Genomic DNA, 23,229 nt, shown 5'->3' on the forward strand with positions numbered 1-23,229 from the left:
ACATAACTTCTATTTTTTGTTGAAGAGTGAGGTTTAAGGGGAAGGTAGGAATTATGCCACTTCAAAAGAGATCCCTGTGCGTAGGTGAATGCACGGCTCCAAAAAGCAAAATGCAAAAAAATAATGAGCCAGCAACCGTATGCTCTAACAAATATAAAAATATATTTATTAAATTACATAAAGGAGAACAAAAAAAGAACAGACCGGTTTCTGCTAGAATATTTTCATAGCCTTCATCAATGTTAAAGACAGAAGCATTCATTTGTTCCTTTTATACAATAATGTAAATTAATTACATACTGTGATTGGTTACCTCATAAATATTCATTTAATCCAGGTGGAAAAAGTCCACCCAATTTGATGATCCATTTTTTCTCTTTAATATCCAAAATAGAGTGCCATCCCACTTTGTTTGATCTGTTATCCAAGATCCTGTCAATAATCATCAAGTTGAATGAAGCTGTGGGGTGTTTGTATGCTTATACAAAGCATTACTCATTCTCTTATGTTTAATATCAATTAGATGTTCAGAAATCCACAATCTAAGTGGCCTTGATGTCTGTCCTACATAAAATGCAGAGCAACTACATGAGGCCAGATAAACTAACCAGTCACTACTACAATTTGCAAAGAAACCAATGTCAAAAAACACACCACAATTTATGCTTGAAAATTGCTTGGACTCAGTGACCTTATTGCAGTGGCTACAGTGACCACAGGGCATGCATCCAATCAATCTATCCCCTGAGAGTGCTGTTTGAGTACTATCTGTAGAAGCGGAAATACTTGGCTATTTATAAATGCTCAAATGTGAACCCAAGTTCTTGCCTTTCCGAAACGAAAAGTGACATGTATCCCCAAGAAATTGTGATAAGGTGTTGTCAGCCAATAGTATATTCCAGTGTCTCCATACACTATCAATGTATTGGTGTTCCTGCCATATGTAGTTGTAAATTGTATGACATTACCAGTCCCCTGATGCTTGTCTGTCTGTTTGCCTATGTCTTAAGTGTTAATTCAATTAACATCTTAAAAATCTGTTTTATGTATAATCTTATATTGTATATAATTCTCCAATGTTTTGTTTAAACTTTCATGATTGTTTTACTCATTATACAATATGTGGAACTTTTCTCCCAAGGCTTCTGCTGAAGAGGGTTTCATGCTTAACCCAGTCAGTCTATCCCAATAAACAAAAGTAAAATAAAATAAAACTCAGGCAAATGAGACCTCACTTTAACATTGCATTCAAAGGATGGGAAGGAGCTTCCAGGGCTGTGTCTCATTACTGATCAGGAAAATTGTGAAGCTAGGAAATGCCCATATATGTGTGTGTGTGTGTGTGTGTGTGTATAAAACTCAGTAAGTTCCTGCAGTATTTAATCATCTGTTGTTGCACAGTCTGTCACACAGCTGTACTTTCTTCACCTCTCAATAACAGATATAGTGAATTGCTACACAGTTTAGAATTTGAGCAGTGTCTGCTAAAAAATTAACTATAGTAAAGTGAAATAGTGCTAGGGTATTTCCCATCACAGAAGATTTATTGTATAATTATACCCTGACGCACAAACATGTCACTGTATTAGTATGTCTGGTATTCACTGTAGACCTCTGTATCTTGATTTTGCCATATTTATTCACTTTTTTTTTAACTTTGAATGAGGTGTAAACAGCCTTATGCACCCAGTTGTGTAGAGGATGGATGCCCTGAGACAGTTATCTGTTTTCAGATTGCTGGACTGTCTTACTGAATGCAGTTCAGCACTTTAATGAAACATTGAAATAGTGTATAATTCCTGGACTGGCACATGTTAAGTCTTCAGACTAAGTTAGCGATGCAGGGTTTTTTCTTTTTTTTTTTAATTATTCCAAAATAGAAAGCAAAATGGGTGTTTTTTTGCTTCCCAGGGACTGGCAGAATTGGAATACTGAGAGTCCTCTGGAGCTTTATAGTTAGAAAATAGCTGTAAGTTTACTATTTTTGCTAATAACCCATATCTAAGTGTCTAAAGTGCTGAAATGGAATGCTGCTGTTTAATAAAGAAATGATGATTTCACATCTCATTGTATGTATGTAATGTTTCTGATCCCCCCCCATGCTTATTTATTAACTGCTTGCCTGAGAACATGAAACAAACCCTGCATTTTAACTTTCCTGTTGTTGTGCGTCAAGTTGTGGCAGATATCAAAGACAGGTGCCAAATGTTTTGTAGTCTTCTCAGTTTCACACAGCCCTTATATGCTTGAAAGGAAGCTCCTTAAAGTGATTACTTTTCTGATTTTAAAGATCTTTTCCTTGATACATTTGAAATAATTTGAGACATGAACAGTTATATTTATGTTATTCATTGCTTAAGCAAAATAAAAATGCTGTAATGATGCTGGTATAGAATAACAGCTTGTATAACTTTGAAAGCAGTGAATTACCTGAACGCTGTGTGCTTTCAGTACTAAATATCGTTTAAGTTGAAAATATTTTACATGCTGTGGGGTAAGTACATGGATGTCAGAAAATTCTTCTGCAACTTGAGCAGATTTTATGGCAGTCCCTGAAAACACATTTTAGTTACCTTACTTTGAAGGACTGAAGAAACATTTTTTTTAAGCTTACATTTATTAATGTCGTGTCAGAGTATATTTATGATTAATGTTTAGTTGCCAAGAAGTTTTCGTAAAATGGAGGGTCAAAATATATGGAACAAATCTGTTACTCTTAATGCAAGAGGAATTTTCACCCTCCATTCTTTTGCCAAAAATAGTGTAAGTGAGCGTGTATACTGCCACTGTTAGTAGAAGGAAGTAGGTTAGCAGCAAATGGGAAGGAAAAGTACAGGAGAGGCTGTATAAGATTCCTTAATCTGCATGTGGGATGCTGTTCTGGGGCTTAGCTAGATTAACTGCTTGGCTGAAAGGTAGCCCTCTTTCTTTTATATGTTATCAGTGACTAAACTCTGTTAGATTCTGCATATTTTCCTTAAGTGGCAGGGGAAGGTGTTCAAGATGGTTACTGCAGGCAATAACTTGTGCTGACATACATCCTCAACTCCCTTGGGGAAAAAAATCTGAATAGAAAGTAGACAGTCTCATTCTTTATTAAAATATGTATGCTAAGTGCTTAACCTTTGATTTGTCAGTATGGAGATGTGTACCTCCGTTTGGTCTTAATAAAGAGGGATGTGTCAGCTGAATGGACTCTGTTATGTTCCTTTGTTACAGAAGGTAGTTAAGTCTGTTAGTGTGCTTAGGAAGTGGTTATTAGGGCCTGACTGAAAAAATGACATAAACCAAGCTCAGAAAACGAACACCTTTCTTTGAAGAATCTCCAGCAAAAGGCAATGACCTGTGGGATTCTGTGGCGATCTCATGCATTCTAGGAGGAATCTGGCTTGGTTTCCCTATGTCTCTTCAGGTTTAAATTGGGTGCAGATTCAACATGGCAAAACAAACTGCTCAAAGTTGCCACTTAGCAAATTACCTAAAGAAAGCATTTTTACATGTTAAGGGAAGGGGGCAAACCACTTGCACCCTTAACTTAAAAACATTCTGACTCCCATGGTTGTATGGCCATGGAGAAAAGAAAACCACTCACAAACAGAGAATCACTGCTGTTTCACAAATCAAAACCATACCAGCAGTGATTTTTCAGTGTGAAACTGCTGTCAGGGAGTTCTAATGGAGTAATTGAAATTGACGTTGTCACACCTTTTCCATATAAAAACTGGGTGACAGTCTGACAATCTGTCATGAAGCTGTATTTAAAGCAGTAGTCCTCATCCCCACAACAGTGTTTTCTGGACATGTTCCTGCTGACTTCAGCTAAAGGGAGGATGGCATAAGGGTGGGAGGATGGCGTAATGGTTAAGGTATTTACCGAACAGACACAAAGTGCAGGGATTGATTCTCACATGGGGTAATTGGCTAGGCTTGAAATGGCTCACAAGGGCAGTTAGCCTAGTTCTAATATATGAACCTATTAAGAATGTTCTTAACTTCTCATATTATGTTTAGTGCATTTAGTCATAATTGTTATGCCCAAACTTATAAACAGTTTAAGTACAGATGTGAAAGATAGGTCATCTGTAAGGATCCATGTGTGAAATGCATTTATTTCCTTGGGAATGAGCTATTATACAGATAAATACCTCCTTCACTTGGCAATCCTACTGTCCATTCAGCCAGCGGAAAAATCTTCAGTGCTTATTTTTTTAACTTATTGGGAGTGCTTCACAGATCAGTACTGTTCTTAATTTCTTCAAAAGAAGAATAAGAGAACCAAAAGAAGAGAGAGAAAAAGATACACCGTAAAGAAAAAGGAGAAAAAACTGTTTAGTCCACATCATCCCTTTTCATTTGTAGTTGTAATTGAATTGCCAAGCAGTATCTTCCAGGCCATTCTAACAATGGTTGGTTGTAATCATGTGCATCCCTCCCACCCTGTTTCTGTGACCAGGTTAGATAACAATCTTTTCACTCCCCAGGATGAGGTGCTGTGTGCTGCTGTAGTAGCATCAACTACTGCTGTAGGGAAGTCGGTGTTTATACTTGGTCCTTCATTTCCTTTCACCCACCCTTGTATTTCAGACGCCATTGTCGACACCCACAGCTGTAATGTTCCAATGTGTGCCCTCTTCCATCAGCTTTGAGACCTTATTCGACATTAGTTGATGATAACTCATTTCTTTAGGGGTAAGTAGGAAAAAAATCCCTCACTCATCAAGATGAGAAGCTTTTCAGATTCATCCATCTTTTTACATTGTTCAAACCTGATCTTTGCCTTCTAATTTCCTACTGGCTGCTGCTCCCCTGAAGGGTCTGTACAAATTGTAGATCTTACAGTACATACATACGGTTTGGAGTGGCTGCCTAAGGATTATGGTTTGTCCTCACTGCTACCTTACAAAGATCTTCAAAAGGAACTGGCCTAGAGATGTATGTGGAATGTTTAATGTCAGCTGCCTACTTTTTTAGAGAGAGAGAGATGTTAAATCTGCTTCAAGCTTAAGTTAATGTGATTTGTTCAGTGGAGTTTTGGGAGGCTTAATGAGTAATGGTGCTGTTTATTGGTCAGTGGCAACAAAACTGGACTGTATGATGTATATTAAATGTTATGATGAAGGCAGGGATGGTCATGACATGGAATGGGACTGCCATGATAAAAAAACATGACCAAGTGCTGTTGTGGTTACCAGTCGTTTGGAGGGCAATCAAAATAAGCTGGTACATTTGATGATTATATGAAATAAGTGTGAATGTCCATGCCTGATAGAGTGTTTGCAAGAGTAATTGGAGACATCAAAACTTGCTAGTCAACAAATTTGATACTAGATAAGGCAGAAGAGATGGTGGAGCACTTGGAACACATGGAGCATCAGTTAATAGAAATGGAATCTAAGGCTATATGGAGTTTTGGAAAGAGAAGAATAATTGAAATTGTTGGGAGTATGTTTAAAACAAGATGGTGAGGTAGACTGGATTTGTGAGAGATTCCCTCAATACTGTGCAAGTGAGACATTCAGCACTGGCAGAGAATGAAGCTTAATTGAGAAAGCCAAGGCTGTCCTTAATTGAGTTTTTGACTTGCTGTGAAAAAGGGCAGATATTGTGGAAGCTGTGGTAGATGCGGAGAAAGTTGTTTATAGATTTGCTGCCTGCGTTTGTGGAGTGTATATATTCTGAGATGGCATGGAAGTATCTCTTATGATTTGTGGATGTGATGTGAGAGTGTAAATGAAGGAGACTGCAATTTAGACTGTCATTTCTGACTATATTGAGGGCATTTTGGGATGACAGAGAGTTGATTTTGTCTGGACAAGGTAATGGAGAAGAAAGAACTATCCAAGTGGATGTACCAAATGCAAGTCAAGAAGAAAAGAATAAAGAGACTGCTGGGTTTGATGAACTAGACGATCCAAGAGAAACAGTGGCTAATTTGGAAGAAAGGATGATTTTGAAGGAAAAGTATATTTGAGTATGCATATTATCTCAAGGATAAAATAGATTCATAGTTGTTTACTAGGCTAATGAACACAAGGGCCTTTTTAAGCCTAGTCTTGCATTCCAAATCTCTGACAAGTTCTGGTACCCTTGGTAAGTGTAAGCAGGGGCTTGGGATGTGAAACATTTACAAGGAGGGCCTTGGAGATGAACCATTTATAAGCTGCTTGTGTCCATTAGAGACATAAGTGTCAAACCAGGGATACATTTCCTGTTCCCATCCAGTTGTCCATGTTACACTTAAATTGGTTTAGAGGGGAACTCTGCTTCACGTGGATGGGGAGCCTGTTCCAGAGAAGTAGTAGTCTGTAGGATATATACCTGTCTCTCCAGCAAGTCCTGTTTATATCACAGGCAAGGTTTAAATCTTTAGAATGGTAATTCTGATGCTGTTTATTTTGCAGATATGCAGGAAGTCCATCAAAGTGGGGCCTGACAATGCCTTGTAAGCTAGGCATACATATCCCCTCAGTAGCCTGTAGGAGACAGAATACAAGGATAGAGCCTTGAGGTTTCTGCATAGGACTTGTTACTTACTCCTTGTATTCTTTTACTGAAGAACCTCTTTGTACATTCCAATTGTTGGATATGTCTGGTTAGGTACATACCAAAGGGGGGCATTGTACTCGATATATGCCGAGTACAGTGGAACAGTGACTTTCTTGGACCTAAATGCCATACCTTTGTTTAGAGGTTGCAAAATATAGAATGATTTCCTCACTACGTGATGGTCAAAGGCTAGATTACTGTCTGTGTGTGTGTGTGTGTGTGTGTGTGTGTGTGTGTGTGTGTGTGTGTGTGTGTGTGTGTGTGTGTGTCCAAGTCCCTGACTTCCAGGTTAACTTTTATGGATGTGTTGTCAATATGATAGTTACCAGGGGCGTCTGACTTCCCGAAGGATATTATTATGCATTTCTTTGCATTTAATCTTAGTCCGTGGCCCTGACATCAGTTGTTTGTCTGTGTCAGCCCTTCCTGGAGAACATTTGTGTCGGTGGGAGATTTAGTGACAGCTCCTAATTTGCAATCATCTGCAGATTTAGTCAGCCAGAGGTCATTGACATTGGCTTTGACTTCAGAGAAGTAAATCCCAAAAAGGAGAGGACTCAGGACCAATCCCTGAGGGACTCCACTTGTGACTGGCCCTCTTTGTAGGGGTGGGACTCCCCAATTCTAACTTCCTGGGTCCTGTCTATGAGCCGACTGGCTATCCACTGGGTGACATAAAGGTTTGTATCTAACCTCTTAAGTTTGTCAAGAATGCCCAAGTTGGGGTATTGTGTCAGATGCCTTGGCCAGGTCAAGCTAGGCAATTTAAAACAGTTTGCCCTCATCCATTGCTTTGGTGACCATCTCAGAGAAGTTTACCGGGTTGAGTAGGGATGACCTGCCCTTGATGAAACCAAATTAGTATGGGTCTAGTGTCTGGAGGTTTCCTGTGTCATAACTATGATCATTTCACGATAATTCTTTCCATGGCTTTGCATATGAGACTCATGAGACTTATGGGTCTGTAGTTTCCAGGTTTGTAGATGACCCACCTTTGTGCAGAGGAGAGGGATGACTGTTGCTGTTGTCCATTCATGAGGCACAAATCCTGTTTGGAGGCTACAGTTAAATAGCAATTCCAGAGGGCCTGATAGGTCATGATTCATGCTATTTAGAAGGCACCCTGAGATATTGTTTGAGTCCATTGATGCAGTTTTCTTGGCCTCAGAAAGGGCATCAAAGATCTGTTCCCTTGTAATAGCAGGGGGGGTTATATTTGACGGTATTTCTTGAGGGATGGTTGAGAGGGAGAGAGGGGTAATGTTGGACCTGAATTTGTCGGCCAGTATGTTTGCTATATTTTTTGGCTCAATATAGGTGGCTGCCTTTACAATGACCTCTGCACACAATTGTGTATTGCCTTTGAGGTTGCAGAAATAGATAAAGAATGCCTTGTGGTTGTCCTTGGCCTAGGAGGCCAAATTTACCTTAAATTTGGCTTTGGTAGACTTGATTTGTCCTCTGAATTGTTTGTTTAGTTTGATGAGAGTGCTTTTATCCTGCTGAGTGCTGCACCTCCTAATTTTTGCCTTGGTTTTCTTCCTTCTGTTATACAGCCTATTGATGATGTGATTCCACCAGGTTGGATTGCTTTTTGAGTTAGTTCTGTACTTTTTCCTGGAGGGTACAGTTGCTGTATGCAGCTATTAACATGCTTGTGCAGGGTTTTGTAGAGGCAGCAGTGTTCTCAGGGTTTATGGAGGCTTGAAATCTTGCCAGGTTATCACTTAATAGTTGGAAGTTAGAGTAGTTCCTGAATATTCCAGGGCTAGCTGGGGTTCCATGTTTTATTTTTACTTCAAAGGAGACTATTTTGTTTACTACATAGTAATTATGTTGTTAACTTGTCCAGTTATAAACTAGACAAGATAGAAATGTCTGTTTTAGAGAAGGGTTTAAAATTTGTCCCCACATGCTTACCCAAAAAGTATGAGGTTAAAACTGAATTGTTCCAACTATGCCGAAAAATGCATTTAAAGGAACACTTCTTTAGATTAAATAAAGCAACTGAGTTAGATACTAACTGTGATGTTTTACTTTCATTAGATAGTGAAACAGAAAGTGAAGAAAGTTTTTATTCATGTGCATCGGGTAGTGAAGATGAAAATAATGCTTATGACTTATTAAATACACATATGCTTAAAGATAATAACTATTTTTACCTCCATGTAAAAATTCTAATATAGTGCGTTTTGAATCTCTACTGAATACAATGTTAGAAAAGGAAATAGAGAGCTTTATGAATAAAAAGCATACTTATAATCTAACAAAATTGGAATGGGAAAAGCTGCAACAACTGAGTAAAAACTGTAATATAGTCTTTAAACAAGCAGACAAAGGGAAAATTAGTTATATTAAATTCTCATGATTATTATAGTATGTGTATGCAACATCTAGATAACAACAATGTATATTGTAAAACTAACATTAATCAGCTATGTCAAGCAGAAAAAGATTTTGAAAAATTATTACAGAAAGGTGTGAGATTACACTATCTAAGTCAAATGGATATAAATAGAAAAATAAATGTAAAGAATAGAAAAATTGCAAAATTCTTTTGCCTACCTAAAATTCATAAAGATCTGAACCGACCACCTGGTCGGCCTATTGTGTCAGCTTTTGGATATTTTACTTACAATCTTGCACCATGTTACATGAAATATTGATAAAGAAAGTTCTGTTGTTACCTTCTTATATACAAGATTCATATGATTTCCTAAGGAAAATAAAAGATATATATTGGGGTGAAAATATGTACTTTATTACGTGGATGTAGAGAGTCTCTACACCAATATTTCCCATATTTTGGGCTTGGAAGCTATAAAATTCTTTTTGAATGATAGTCCTAAAACATATTATGTCCTGGAACTGGTAGAATTCTGCTTGAAAAATAATTTTTTGAATTTAATGGCACTGTTTATAGACAAGTTACAGGTACTGCTATGGGGCAGCGTTTGCACCAGCCTATGCTAACCTGTTTATGGGGCTATTTGAAAATGAACACCTTTATAGGTTGCCTTTCTTTCAAAATAATGTTCTAAGGTATTTTAGATTTATTGATGACCTAATTTTCATTTGTCATGGGGATTGGGATACATCAGATAACTTCATTGATGAATTAAATAATAACAGATTTGGTATAAAATTTAGTGACATACAAAAGGGAATCAGGTTAACTTCTTGGATATTTCGCTTAGGGGCAATAATGGCTTTCCCATATATACTAGTATTCATAGAAAATTTGATGAAATAAGCTGGAAAATGTGGGAGATAGTTGCCATCCCCCATACGTTGTCAGCCATCCCCTATGGGGAATTTTTGAGAATAAAAGACTCAATTCTGATATTGATATGGCCTTTAGGGAGGCCTATAAAGTGGCGAGATATTCAAAACTAGAGGGTATAACCCAGATGATGTAGAAAATAGCTTGCATAGAGCCTTTAAAGAGAGTAAGGGCACTATTAGACAAAATAACTATGAAAGTAGCAATAAATATGGGACTGAACAGGAGAGAATGTTTTTGTTACAAAGTACACTAACTTCTCTACGATTGGTAATAAAATCATTATGGAATATTGGAATTTTATTAAAAAGATATAACATCACTGAAAAATATAAAATTAATGACATCATATAGAAAGGGAAAATATACAGGACTTTCTGATACACAGCATTTATAAAAAGCCTTGTACTAATGAATTAAATGTTGTGAAGAATTTGGGAACATTCCCTTGTGGAAAATGTGCTATATGTAAACATGTTGTAAATGAAGTGAATAAAATAAATGGCAAAATTTTGATACAAAAGGCAAATATACATGTATGAGCAAAGGTGTTGTGTATGTCATATTCTGTGATTGTAACAAATACTATATTGGAGAAACAAAAGAATGCTAGCAGATAGGATAAAAGAACATATTAGAGATGTTAAAAATAATAAAATTACTAGTCCTATTGCTGAGCATTTTAACTCAGTACACCATGGAAATATTGAGAATATAAAAGTGTCTGTTCTGGAACATGTTCCATTATATTATAATGATGTTGATAGGCAAAAAATATGTTAAGACAAAAGGAATGCATTTTGATTATGAAATTTGGGACTTTGCATCCACATGGAATGAACAGAGAATGTAACTGGCAATGTCTTGTTTAAGACTATGACTTTAAATATATTCAAGCTATGTGATTTGATAGTTTAATTATGTAATTGATTGATTACTTGTTTTTTGTATATATTGCAAGTGTTTTATGAGTTTTACTGTTTTACTCTGTAAAGGCTGTTGGCGAGGCTAGAGAAGGAACTGTTCAACGAAATAAATTTTATTGGAAGGTAGAGCTGGGACTCACTGATAGTCTTTGTTGTTTATATATATACATCTTGCTTGCTGTTGTTTTAAAATGAGACTATTTTGTTGTCTGACCTTACCAGAGAAGACATTACAGTAGGGAGTGTGCAGAACTTCTTCTCTATTAATGAGGACCAGATCCAGTATGGGTGCACCCCTTGTTGGTGTATTGACAGTCTGGTACAGGGAGTTTGTATTTACAAAATACGGGAATTTCTTTGACTGTACATTTGGCGTCAAAATTTATTCCTAGTTAATAGTGGGGTACTTAAAGTCAACAATGAAAATAGAATTTGATTGGATGGCGAGTGTTTCCAATACGTTTAAATACCTGGTATGGGTTTTCTGGGTCATAGAGGGGGACCTATAGATTGCAAGGAATTGCAAGGATTTTGCTTATGGTGATTTGTGGAAAAGCTCATGTGCATTGTCCTGTTTGACCAGCCTTGAGGTATATTTATTTTTGATGTAAATTGAGACACCTGTATTTATTGAGCTGCTCCATTGTTTTTATGGCTTTGATCAATAAAAAAATGAACTGCACTGAGACATCTCCATTGTTTTCATTGCTTTGGAGTTTAATACCTGGATGAGAATTTTCTCCAATCAGAAACTTGTCTCCCTGCAGCGTAGAGAGAAGGAACCTTGCACAGGCGAGGACCAAGAAATGACATTTTGCTACACAAAGGAGATTTCAGGCTTTCTTCTGATCCACAACAAATCCATATCCTATGACATGATGGGCTCCCAGTGACCAAAGCAGATAACCATAGAAGTTTATTGTGTATCTTCCAAAGGTACAAGGATTATAGACCAATACCCAATCTCTGCCCACTAGCTAAAAACTGTGGGAAAATTCTGTATTAGCAAATGCTTAAACACATCAATAGCTGTGGACTCCTCTTAGATAAACGGCATGGATTTGGAAATGCATGTAGTACCACTATAGCCCTTCTCTCAGCAGTAGATGCAGTCTATATTTATTTTATTTATTTATTTTATTTTACATTTGTTAACCAGGTCGTGTCTGACTGAGCCAGAAAGGCCCTTTTTCAGCAGAGGCCCGGGGAGAAAAGCTCCACATAGAAAAATTACAGATACATTTATTTATTTAGACATGATCAGTATACACACAAATTACAAAAGACATGTTTTTACAATGCTATGCAGCACATCAACAATTACAGTGGAGAGAACAAACAAAAAATATTAATTTAAAAATAAAGGTAATTAATAGATTTGTGGTGTACAGCTGAAATTTGGAACATAGGTAGAATACATACATAGTTCACAGGTACAGTACATACATTGTAGATTAGCCAGTGTTTGTGAGTAAGATTGAAAACTATTATCAAGTATTCTAGGTTTAGTATTTGTATTTTATCCGCTTTCACTAGCGTGGGGAGCAATCATGGCACTGCCAGCTTTGCTTGAGATGTTGCCTGATGATGTCTTTAAAGGAGGCTTTGGATGATGTGTTTTGAATGCTAATGGGGACAGAGTTCCATTTTTTTAGCCACTGAACTACTATATAGTGCATCTCCAAAGCTATTGTAGCTGTTGGTGACTTCTAGTAGTAGTTTGCTTGATGTTCTAAGAGGCATTTTGGCTGAGTGATGTTGTACTAGGTTTTTGAGGGCAGGACACTTATTGGGGAGGTAATAGATCGAATGACAGAGGCAGAGCTGATTGTAGGTTAGGAGGTTGGGCAGTTCAAGTCATTGGAGCTGTCTCAAAGCAGTACAGTGATGAGTTCTATATGAGCAATCTGCAGCAAAGCGGACAATTTTGTTATAGCAGGCTTCTATTTTGCTTACTTCAGTTTTGTTGAAATTAGTCAGAATGGGAGATGCATAGAGTAGGGTGGGTAGAAGTTGGGAGCGAGCAATGGCTGATCTTGTGTTGTTGGTAAGAAATGGTTTGATACAGTAGAGTGATCCCAGTTTGGCATGTACTTTTTTAATAGTTTAGCTGAGATGACTATCAAATTTTAGGTGGGAGTCTATGGTTATTCCCAAGAGCTTAACCATGTGCCACTGGAGTGATTTGTGGAGTAGATAGTAAATTGACTGTCAGTGTTTTTGTTAGAACTGGTTATAATCATAAGCTAAGTTTTCTTTGGATTGAGAATAAGTTGGGCTTTGGTAAGGTAGTTTTCAACGTCAGAGAAAGCTAGTTGAGTTGTTTGCAGGAGGGTGGGAATGTTTTGTGCAGCACAGATTAAGGTAGTGTCATCTGCATACTGAATGATAGATGCATGCTGTGTGGGGTATGGAGGTAATTTGTGAAGATTGTGAATAGTAGTGGTCCTAAGATAGAATCCTGTGGGACTCCTATAGTTATGGGCAGCTGAGGAGAGAGAATTTTCCCATTTCACAGCTTGGTACCTGTCAGTTAAGTAGCTTTGGAACCATGTAAGAGTGGAATTTGATAGGTGATATTGGTTTAGTTTGTTTAGCAGTTTACCAGCCACTAGGCTGGACAAGCAGAAGGTTACTGTTAGCTGCCTGTCGGGAGCCAGAATCCGCCACATAACACAAGCACTCAGGTCACTAAAGAACAACTACAAATATGACTCTGTCATTGTTCATGTTGGTGTGAATGACCTGAGACGTACCTCCCTGGACTACATGAAAAGAGACATGGAAGAGCTCTCTGATCATGTAGCCCAGGCTGGTATGACCCTGACCTGAGTAGCATCCTGCCCTCACCAAGAATGATACCTCAGTATAAAGAAAAAATGATCAATTTCAACAATTGGCTAAGCTTCTGGTGTCGTTCAAAGGGGATCCAGTGTCTGTCAGCCTGGGACGACATGCTCGACAAGCCGCGTTGCTTCGCAAGAGACGGCTTGCACTTGTCACCCCTAGGCTTTTTAATACTGGCCAAGGCTCTTGCTGCCCCCATAATGCCTTTTTTAGGCAAGGCTCAAAAGTCAAACCCACCTCTGTAAACAGCACAATTAACAAAAAACTGAGGGTTATGCTACTCAATGCCACGAGTTTAAATCTCAAAATGCACGTGCTCGAAGCACTCCTCAGTATGGAGAACGTCGGCATCTGTGCAGTAACTGAAAACTGATTCAAGGCTCCAGAGCACCCCAGCACTACCAGGCTGCAACTCATACCACGTGTTTCGGCCACATAACATGGACCGAAACACAAAAGGAGGGGGTGTATCCATATTCATCAAGGATACTTACACCTCCAGATTAGTGACGCAGCATGATACCTCTGAGATCATCCATGTGCAACTAACATCGGACAAATCTGCAATGCAAATTGTGGCCTGCTACAGATCACCTTCCATGACCCATGATCACCACTCCACCTTTCTGGAGACACTGGAAAACATGAAGGTCCTACTGAACACCCTGATATTGGGTGATTTCAATTACCCTACCATTCACTGGGAAAACTACTCGAGTACAAACTCCCAGGCCCAACGCTTCCTGGAATTCATCAACTCAAACGCCCTGGATCAGCTGGTAAACTCCCTACCAGAGGTGAAAACATATTGGACCTGGTCATCACCAACATGGGCGACAGGTGTTCCACATCAGAGGTCAACCCGTCGCTGGTTAGATCAGACCATAAACTAATCAATTTGGATGTCCACACCCTACCACCACCCCCAACTAAGGAAACCACAGTAAAAAACTTTTCTAAAGCAAACTTCACCTTACTTAAGACAGAGGTGATAAGTTTCACAACCCCCACGCTAAAGGATAACGCTGCCCAAGATGCAGAAACCTTTACAAATGCACTCTATGAGCACCTACAAGGATGCATGGATCGTGCCATCCCTAGCAAAACCAAGACTCACTCCTCTAAGAGAAGGAAACCAGTTTGGTGGATCCCTGCAATAAACAGGCTATACAACAGAAGGAGGAAACTAGTTCAGAAAAAAAGCAAATCCCAAGAAGGAAAGACATCCCTAATCAGTATCAGTAAGAAACTAAGGTCCCTCATGAAATCATCCATGGCTAACTTCGAAAGAAAAATAGCCAAGGATTCAAAAGATAACCGCAAAGCCTTCTTTAGCTATGTTAAGAATCTAAGTGTCAACTCGCAGATATGCACTGAACTAGTGCAAAATAGCACACAATATATTATTACAATACTGGTTACACTTCATTCAGTACATCTGCTAATGGCAAAAAATCATCCCTCTCTGAATATCTCCGCTTGTAAGTAGAGATAGCAGAGTGGTAAAGTAGATCAATAACACTCTCTGCTATGCAAAGGAGAGGAAGCTTTTAACACGAGGCAGGTTTAGAGGGTTGGTATAATGGTTAAGTTGTTTACCGCACAGGCACAGTGTGCATGGTTTGATTCTCACCTCTGAAAGGGTAGGCTTAAAATGACCTACAAGGGCAGCTAGCATAGTACTTATTTACAAACCTTTGAAGTGCTACAGGGATAATGGTTAGTAGCATCATGTTGCACAGACTCATCTAAACTCATTTAAAATGCAGCTCATGCCGTTAGCAGATGTACTGAATGAAGTGTAACCAGTATTGTAATGCAGTGTAATTAAACTTAATACTATTGTGGCAGTAAAGGGGTCATTTACGTAGCCAAGTGTCAAACATGTGCATGTTTCTATGTAGGCAAAACCAAGCATACATTATAGATGAGACTTTACCAGCACTATTATGACATTCGCAAGAAAGATCAAAGGAATGCCTTGTATAAACACATTGGTGAGCATTGTACCCATTCATTTAAACTTGTGGTTATAGACATTGTTGATTTAGGGCAAAGGGGAGGGCCCCCAAATGCCTTTCTTGAATTAAAAGAGTTGAAGTGGAAACTTAGAACCAATGCCACTACCTATCCGGGGCTATATGAGATGGTCTGATCAGCAGCATTTTAAAATTAAAAGCTGCATTTGTGTTATGAGTGTATTTGAATTTTAAACTACGCTTTTTTATATTTCCTGTAATGTTTTTATACAAATGCATTGTTGACAGTTGGACATTCGTATTGTGGTGTGTTCTTTTAACGCTTGATTACTTTATTGAAATTGATTCGATTTACTGAATCAGGTGGTTGTGGGGTAGTATATAAATGTGTTCTACTTAAGACATGGTATTCTTTTTGAAGTCCCTTCTATTTGGATGAAATCGCTCAGTCTTGTGACAGTAAATCAGGTGGAGTTATCTACTTTTGCTTGCTTCTACTTAATTTGATTTAATTTTTAATTTGTTTTATTTAGTTTGTGCTTAATTTGCTTTTCATTCATGTAAATTGGTGGAAATGTGATTTCAGCCTCTGTCTTAGCATGTCTAAATTGGGCATATTCAGCAGTGAGATTTATGTTAGTGCAATCCCTGTTTAATCTTGTCATTGGCAATTATGCTTAACTTTTCCAACTATCGAGGTGATTTTTGTGCATATCCAACTGTACACATTCAAAATTGTACAAACAAGTGTTTATCTGTGTAACTGTCATGTACTGTTTTGTACTATTACCTTGGGCCCGAGTTGACTGAAAAGGGTTTTTGTACCAGCTCACTCTCCTAGTTAAGAAACGTTAAATAACAATAAATAAACAAAATAAACATAAAATCAAGGGGCCACAATATAGTAATATTTGTTTTTTTTCTAAATACAGTGTTTGATGAGTTTCAGCAGTATGAGTTAGTAAAATGGAATTGAAAGTAATGGAATAATTTTGATAGATTAAGTCCCGTTGGTAGGAGACAGATATTTGCAATTGTATTACAGTATGCAGAGACCCTAAATGAGCAATTGGAAGAGGAGAGGGCCCTATAGGTTACATACAAGTTTTAAATATCATGACAAGTATATCTGATAATTTATGTTAAATGCCTTATAATAATAATAATATTAATAATAACGATACCAGGTATAGATGTTTGCTAAACATGAAACTGAGTGGCCAAACTATAATTGTTTTTTTATATGTATTATGGTATTACCCACGAATAGGTAGAATGTCGTGGAAAATAATGAGACATTTTTACATCTAGATTGAAACAAGTCCTGGTGATGTGGGATACATGCTTGCATTTGTGCTAGCTTATAAAGACCACTTAATTAAGGGATGGGAGGAGACCTGTGTAGGCTGCAGGTAAATTTAAAGTAACGTGAAAAACATGTCTAATAATCTGTTTCACTTAGTATAGACAAAGTTGAAGATACATGTGTTTGAATAATGCTAGTAGTGCTTGCTTATCTTTAAAAAGTATAAGCAAATGTTATTTGTAAACGATACATAAAGTGTTTTTATTTTTCTATACTAATAACAAGAACAGTTAAAGGCAGGGCATATTCCAGTCTAGGTATGAGCACATTGATAACAGTTGCACTATGTGCTTGAGTTATCAGATGTGGTATTTTATATGCTACATTGAATTGAGATGGTTTAAAACTATCATTATCAAGTTGGTGTAGTTTTGGAATGATAAAGTTTTATCTTGTAAAATGCAGCTGAGGCATCCTGCAGATTTAGAGAAAAAGATAAAAAGTTAAAGAGAAATGCTTTCTTAATTTAAGTGAAACTGGAGAAGGGTACTGATGAGTGGCATGCTTAGAGCCAAGTTTTGCATAACAGACAGTGAAAGAAGAAACGCAGCAGACGTAGAGCCGTGTGCGTTTGCAACAGCACCACCCAAAGACTGACTTTATCTTGTGTATTTACTCTTGGACCAGTAATACATTAAGCCGTAATAAAGTGTTGCTTCGTTAACTCACTTGTGCATGTTTTTTGTGATCTCTCATGTTTGGCTTCTTTTTTTTTGTTTGTTTGTTTTGATGCAGATACTATTGTCTCATCTAGCTGCTGTTCCAGTTTGGACAGTTTTGTCAGTTACCTCTTTAAGCACATATCCAGAGACAACAAGAAACCTCTGAGGCACAAGGAGAGGGGACAGGAGGCACAGAGGTTACTACACATCATGCAACAGAATCCCACTGTACTGCAGGAGGTATGCTGACAAGCAGAATGTCATATGCCTTGATTATTAGCAGTGTATTGCAATAGAAGTAAATGGCACACTGTCATTACATCCTGTCTCATTCAGAAAAGTGTGTGGTAACTTAACTCACTTGTCTTCAGAATTGTGTACCACCAGTGCCTTGTTTACAGCTGCGCTAAGTATTTTATATACATTGTTTTCTTTATATTGTGTGAGTATGTTGTGTCTCCTTTTTTGAGACTGCTATTGAAAAGTACAGATGAAACATAAACAGTCATTACCTTTCTTAATTATGGTATTAATGTTGCATGAGGCATGCTGCAGGATATTTAAATTCAGGTTTTATTAAAGTGTGCTACCAGTAAGTTTTAAGTGCATTTGTATGGTATATTCAGTCTGTGCTACCAGTAAGTTTTAAGTGCATTTGTATGGTATATTCAGTCTGTGCTACCAGTAAGTTTTAAGTGCATTTGTATGGTATATTCAATCTGTGCTACCAGTAAGTTTTAAGTGCATTTGTATGGTACATTCAGTCTGTGCTACCAGTAAGTTTTAAGTGCATTTGTAAGGTATATTCAGTAAAGCACTACATTACTAAGTAAGTATAGACATGTTTCAAGTGTCATCAGCAGGTAGGATTACTGCCAAATACACATTCTCAAATATGTTATTTGTGTTCTGTCTGCTGTTACTGAATTGTGCATATAAGTACTTCCATACAGATATTCTTAAATGTGCTCATTAGGATGTGCATTTACTAAATTGTGAACACATGGCTGAGTTATATTTAATAAGTTTGTGGTTACTCGGTCATATATTTCTGTTCATTGTATTACTGAATCGTGTACACATGATTGAGATATATTTATTAAGTGTGTGGTTACTGAGTCACATTAGATTTCAGAAACTTTGGGTCATTAGTTTAGTCTTAAGATCCACTGTTGTCTTTTTTATCTGATTCAACCATGGGACTATGGGTTATCAGATCCAATCAGATCTGACCTCAGCATTGACTGTGAAGCGTCTCAGTTCCAGGACTCTGACTCCTCTCCTACCCTTAATTCACTCTGCTTCTCCTTAGTACCTCAGATCTCATTTGCCACTTGAACACTTTTGTCAGGTCTTATGATGGCTCTTCAGTCAGTAGTATCTTTTTTGTGATATTCACTTTTTTGTACTCCTCCCAATACAGAGAGCTTTATCTGTCCAGTTTCCTAGGCTTAGGGTGTTTTACTGGTATTTTCTGATAGCATTAGTGTTGGCAGTTAGGCTTGTTAGATTTCTAGGCAGTAGTCATTATACAGTTTATTATTTTAGTGTGTGTTTTTCCCTATTATACATATTAGTATAGTGTATTTTCTATTTAATATTTTAGTGAGTACAGTATTCTTATTGTTAACAAAATTTTGGATAGTAGTTGTAGCCTCGGAGTCTGAGGAGAGATTGCCAGACCGTCAGGGGTTTAAAAAGTGTTCTGACTGTGGGCAACACCCCCCCCCCCAGATCCACATACTGTGTGTGTGTGTGTGTGTGTGTGTGTGTGTGCGTGTGTGTATAAATATATATATATATATATGTGTGTGTGTGTGTGTGTATCGGCCCAAGGGCCTAAGTAAGCCTAGCCAACAAGGTTCCCTGGCTTACGACACCCAAGAAAGTTAATTTCCTGTGCCCCTGTTGAGCAGAGCCACAGAAGTGATCCCCGGGGTGTATTTCCTATTTCCCATCCACTCAGCAATATTCTTCTTGAAGAGTGCTAATGAGGAACTTTGCTTGACATAGATGGGTACCTTGTTCCAGAGTATAGGGAGTCTCTGGGACAGGAATCTATCCCTCCAGCATGTCCTGATGTTCTTCATTCCACATTGCTGCAGTCCTAACTATAGGGTAGTCCGCTGTCCAGTCGGCCCGAATACCAAAGTATATGGCTGACGTCGGTCAGGGCGCATTAGACTGACGTCAGTACGTCAGGGTACTAATGCGCATGACCGACGTCATATCCTCAGTCTTTTTTGCCGCATGGTCCGATGCAGAAGCAATTTTGCGAGTGCAGGTTGGCGTTCTGAAAGTTTCTGAAGTCAGAGTTTCAGACCGAATCAAAGTTGGCTAAGTACCCGTTGGGAATATTTTGGTTTTTCTTGCCTCAGTATTTAACCGGATGTCAGAAAAAGTGAATAACTGTATTTCTTGTGGGAAACAGATACCTCATAGGGATTACCATACTTTGTGTATACCTTGTTTAGGGCCTGAGCACGGCGTTGTTGGATGCGCTCTTGTGCTAGATTTAACAAACGCACTATTAAGAGAAGGTTAGACTGTGCCAGGTTAGTGTTTGGAAGCGTTGTAATTATAAAATGCCGCCGGATGCTCCGGCCGGCTTCGCTAAAAGCGCAAAGATAAAGCAGCAAAGCCTACGGTGGAGGACCCGACAGTCCCAGACGTCGGTTCTTTGGAAGGCTCAGTGGAGCCAGAGGTTTTGCCAGGTGTCTCTTTGGAGTCTCAGGAAGAGACTTTACTGTTACAGGATGTATCCTCTCAGGAAGTAGGCCAGGCTGAGGGGCTTCTCAGGTGGCTGTTCTTCCCTCTCTTCCTAAGGTGGTTAGAGCCTCTCCTTCAGTTTCCAAGGCTTCTTTGAGGGGCAGGCCAAGTTTATCTTCTGTGGGAGTTTCTCCTAGTACTTCAGGATCTTTGCCTAAGAAACATATGCTTAAAATGGCAGAGGATTTGATTACTATGATTAGGGTTCTATGCCCTCCTGATAAGAGGCCTAGGGTGGAACCTGAGTTTGAGAGTTTTGAGCAATGCTCGGAGGCTTCGGAGTCTTCGACTGAAGACTTGCAGGAGTACCCTCCTTATTCTGATTCTGATGTGGATGATTCTACTCCTTCTGCTTCTCCTCCTGAGGATTTTTCATTTTCAGAGACTCTGCATTCCATGAGGGAACATTTTAAATGGGAAGGTCAAGATTTCTCTGATTCCAGGAAAAGGCTTAGGGAATTCTTGTTTTACCCCAGCATAGGCCTTTAGCTATACCTCCTGTTTTGAATGTGGTGGAAGATGTCTTTGCAGAGGCTTCCCTGAATCCTGATTCTCTGCCTCTGCCCCAGTTAAACAGTTAAAACAGTTAAACCGGATAGGTATTATAGGGTGCCTGAAGTTCATAAGTATCTTTTTAAGAGTCCTAGGGCAGACCCAGAAACTGTCTCTCAGGGGCCTAAAGGTGTGAAGGCCTCAGTTGTTAAAAATCCTGTCCCTCCTGATAAAGAGGCAAGGGCTTTGGATAGATGGGGAAAGAAAGTGTATACTTCTTCCACTTTAGCCATGAGGCGTTGAATTGTCAGTTTCACATGTTAAAATATCAGAATTATCTTCTTTCACAGTTGAAATCTAAGGTGGATGCTCTGGCTGAAGGTATTGAGTGTAAAGAGTTGCAGGATTTAGTTCATGTGTCTGAACAGGTAGGTAAACATTCCTTGCAGTGTGGTTTTGATGCTGTGCAAGCCTCCTCCAGGGTGGCTGCCACTGGTTCTGTTCTTCGTGAGGCAGCACGCCTGGCTGAGAGATCAGAATTTAGCTGAGCATGTTAAGACAAGGATTTTGGATGCTCCTTTACAGTCTGATGTGTTGTTTGGTTAGCCTGTGGAAGCAGTTTTGAAGAAAATGGAGGACAAGGCTAAGTCTATGCAAACTGTTAAAGATTTTTGCAGGTGCAGCCTCGAAGTTTAGTAGAAATTGGCCTACTAAGGGATGGACTTATCCTGCTTATGATTGCCAGTCTAGGGGTAGGTCTAGGACGTGGTAGGGGCAGAGCTCAGGGTTCTTTAGGCCTAGGACAGGGAGTTCCCCTGCTCAGACTTCTGGTGAGGGCAGGGGTCAGTCCTTCGTAAGCAGACCCAATGACCTGCCTTTTCAGCTGCCAGTACATTCTGCCTGGCAGCACCTTTGGGAGGAAGGCTGTCTCTTTTCAAAGAAAATTGGGATTTAATTACCCAAGACAGATGGGTTCTGGATATTATTCACCACGGTTACAGGTTTTATTTCCATACCTTGCCCCCTTTCAAAGGCATGCCAGACATTCCTCCTCTTCAAAGGACAGAGGCTCACAAGCAAATTTCTTTGTTGCTCCAAATAGGGCCATTCAGTCAGTTCCTGTGCGGAAAGGGGCCTAGGATTTTATTCTCGCCTGTTCCTAGTACCAAAGAAGGGGAACACGTGGAGACCAATTCTGGATTTATCTATCCTCAACACTTATCTGGACATTCCCAAGTTCAAAATGTTGACGTTACAACAGCTTTTACCTCTGCTGGGCAAAGATCACTGGATGGTAACTTTAGATCTCAAGGAAGCTTACCTTCATGTGCCAATCAGACTAAGTTGCAGGAAGTATCTGCGTTTTCGAGCTGGAAATTCTCATTATCAGTTCTCTGCATTGCCCTTTGGCTTATCTACTGCGCCCAGAGTATTCACAAAGGTTCTGGCTCCAGTGATAGCTTACTTCAGGCTAAAAGGCATCCAAATCTATCCTTACTTGGACGACTGCCTGATTCTGGCTCAAGAAAAAGAAGATCTCCTACAGCATCTGGAATATGTCATAGCAGTGCTAAGATGCCTAGGGTATTCTGTGAACGAAATAAAGTCCAGTCTAGTACCCTCTCAAGACATGTGCTTTCTGGGTGTGAGACTGAATACAGCAGCCCAGATGGCCTTTTTAACCCCGGACAAACAAAAGAATCTCTCCAGTTACTTCCATCATCTATCTCTTCAGTCCGGGCTGACTGCAAGGACAGTCCTTCAAGCCTTAGGGTTCATGGCATCTTGTATTCTGGTGCTTCCCAATGCCAAACTGCATATGAGGAAGCTACAATGGTATCACAAATCTGTGGACACAGCACTGCCAGGATTTGGACACTGTCATTCAAATAATACCTTGCATTCAAAAGGAATTTTTGTGGTGGGCTCAGGAATGTCACCTAAACAAGGGACTCTCTGTGACCCGGCCAGAGGCAAGTCAGATTCTAACGACAGATGCCTCAGATGTTGCTTGGGGAGCTCATCTAAATGGAAAGTGGATACAAGACAAGTGGCCTGCCAGACTACGGCATCTACATATCAACATGAAAGAGATGTTAGCAGTTCAGTTTGCATTAATTGCCTTCAAGGAGTTACTTCTTCCAGGGCAGGTGTTGATTCTAACAGACAACACAACTGTCATGTGGTACATCAACAAACAAGGGGGAACACATTCTTACCCATTGTGCAGACAAGCAATGATTTTATGGGAGACTGCGCTCAGTCTGCAACTAACTCTTCAGGCAAGGTTTCTGCCGGGAGCACAGAACTCCTTAGCAGATGTATTAAGCAGACAAATCATGGATCCCCACGGGTGGAA

At 39.0% G+C, this 23,229-nt stretch overlaps 1 protein-coding gene across 1 annotated transcript in view; it reads left to right on the forward strand.

Moving 5' to 3' along the window:
• Positions 1 to 23,229, forward strand: part of RANBP17 (RAN binding protein 17) — a 4,607,784-nt gene that overhangs the window by 4,207,784 nt on the left and 376,771 nt on the right. Inside the window, exon 25 of the mRNA XM_044069092.1 lies at positions 17,683 to 17,849. Within this exon, the coding sequence (XP_043925027.1) occupies positions 17,683 to 17,849 (167 nt within the window). The remainder of the gene's footprint in view (positions 1 to 17,682; positions 17,850 to 23,229) is intronic.

Source organism: Protopterus annectens, chromosome 4.part0 (genome assembly GCF_019279795.1).
Source record: "Protopterus annectens isolate FY-2018-M chromosome 4.part0, PAN1.0, whole genome shotgun sequence".
Lineage (NCBI taxonomy): Eukaryota > Metazoa > Chordata > Ceratodontiformes > Protopteridae > Protopterus > Protopterus annectens.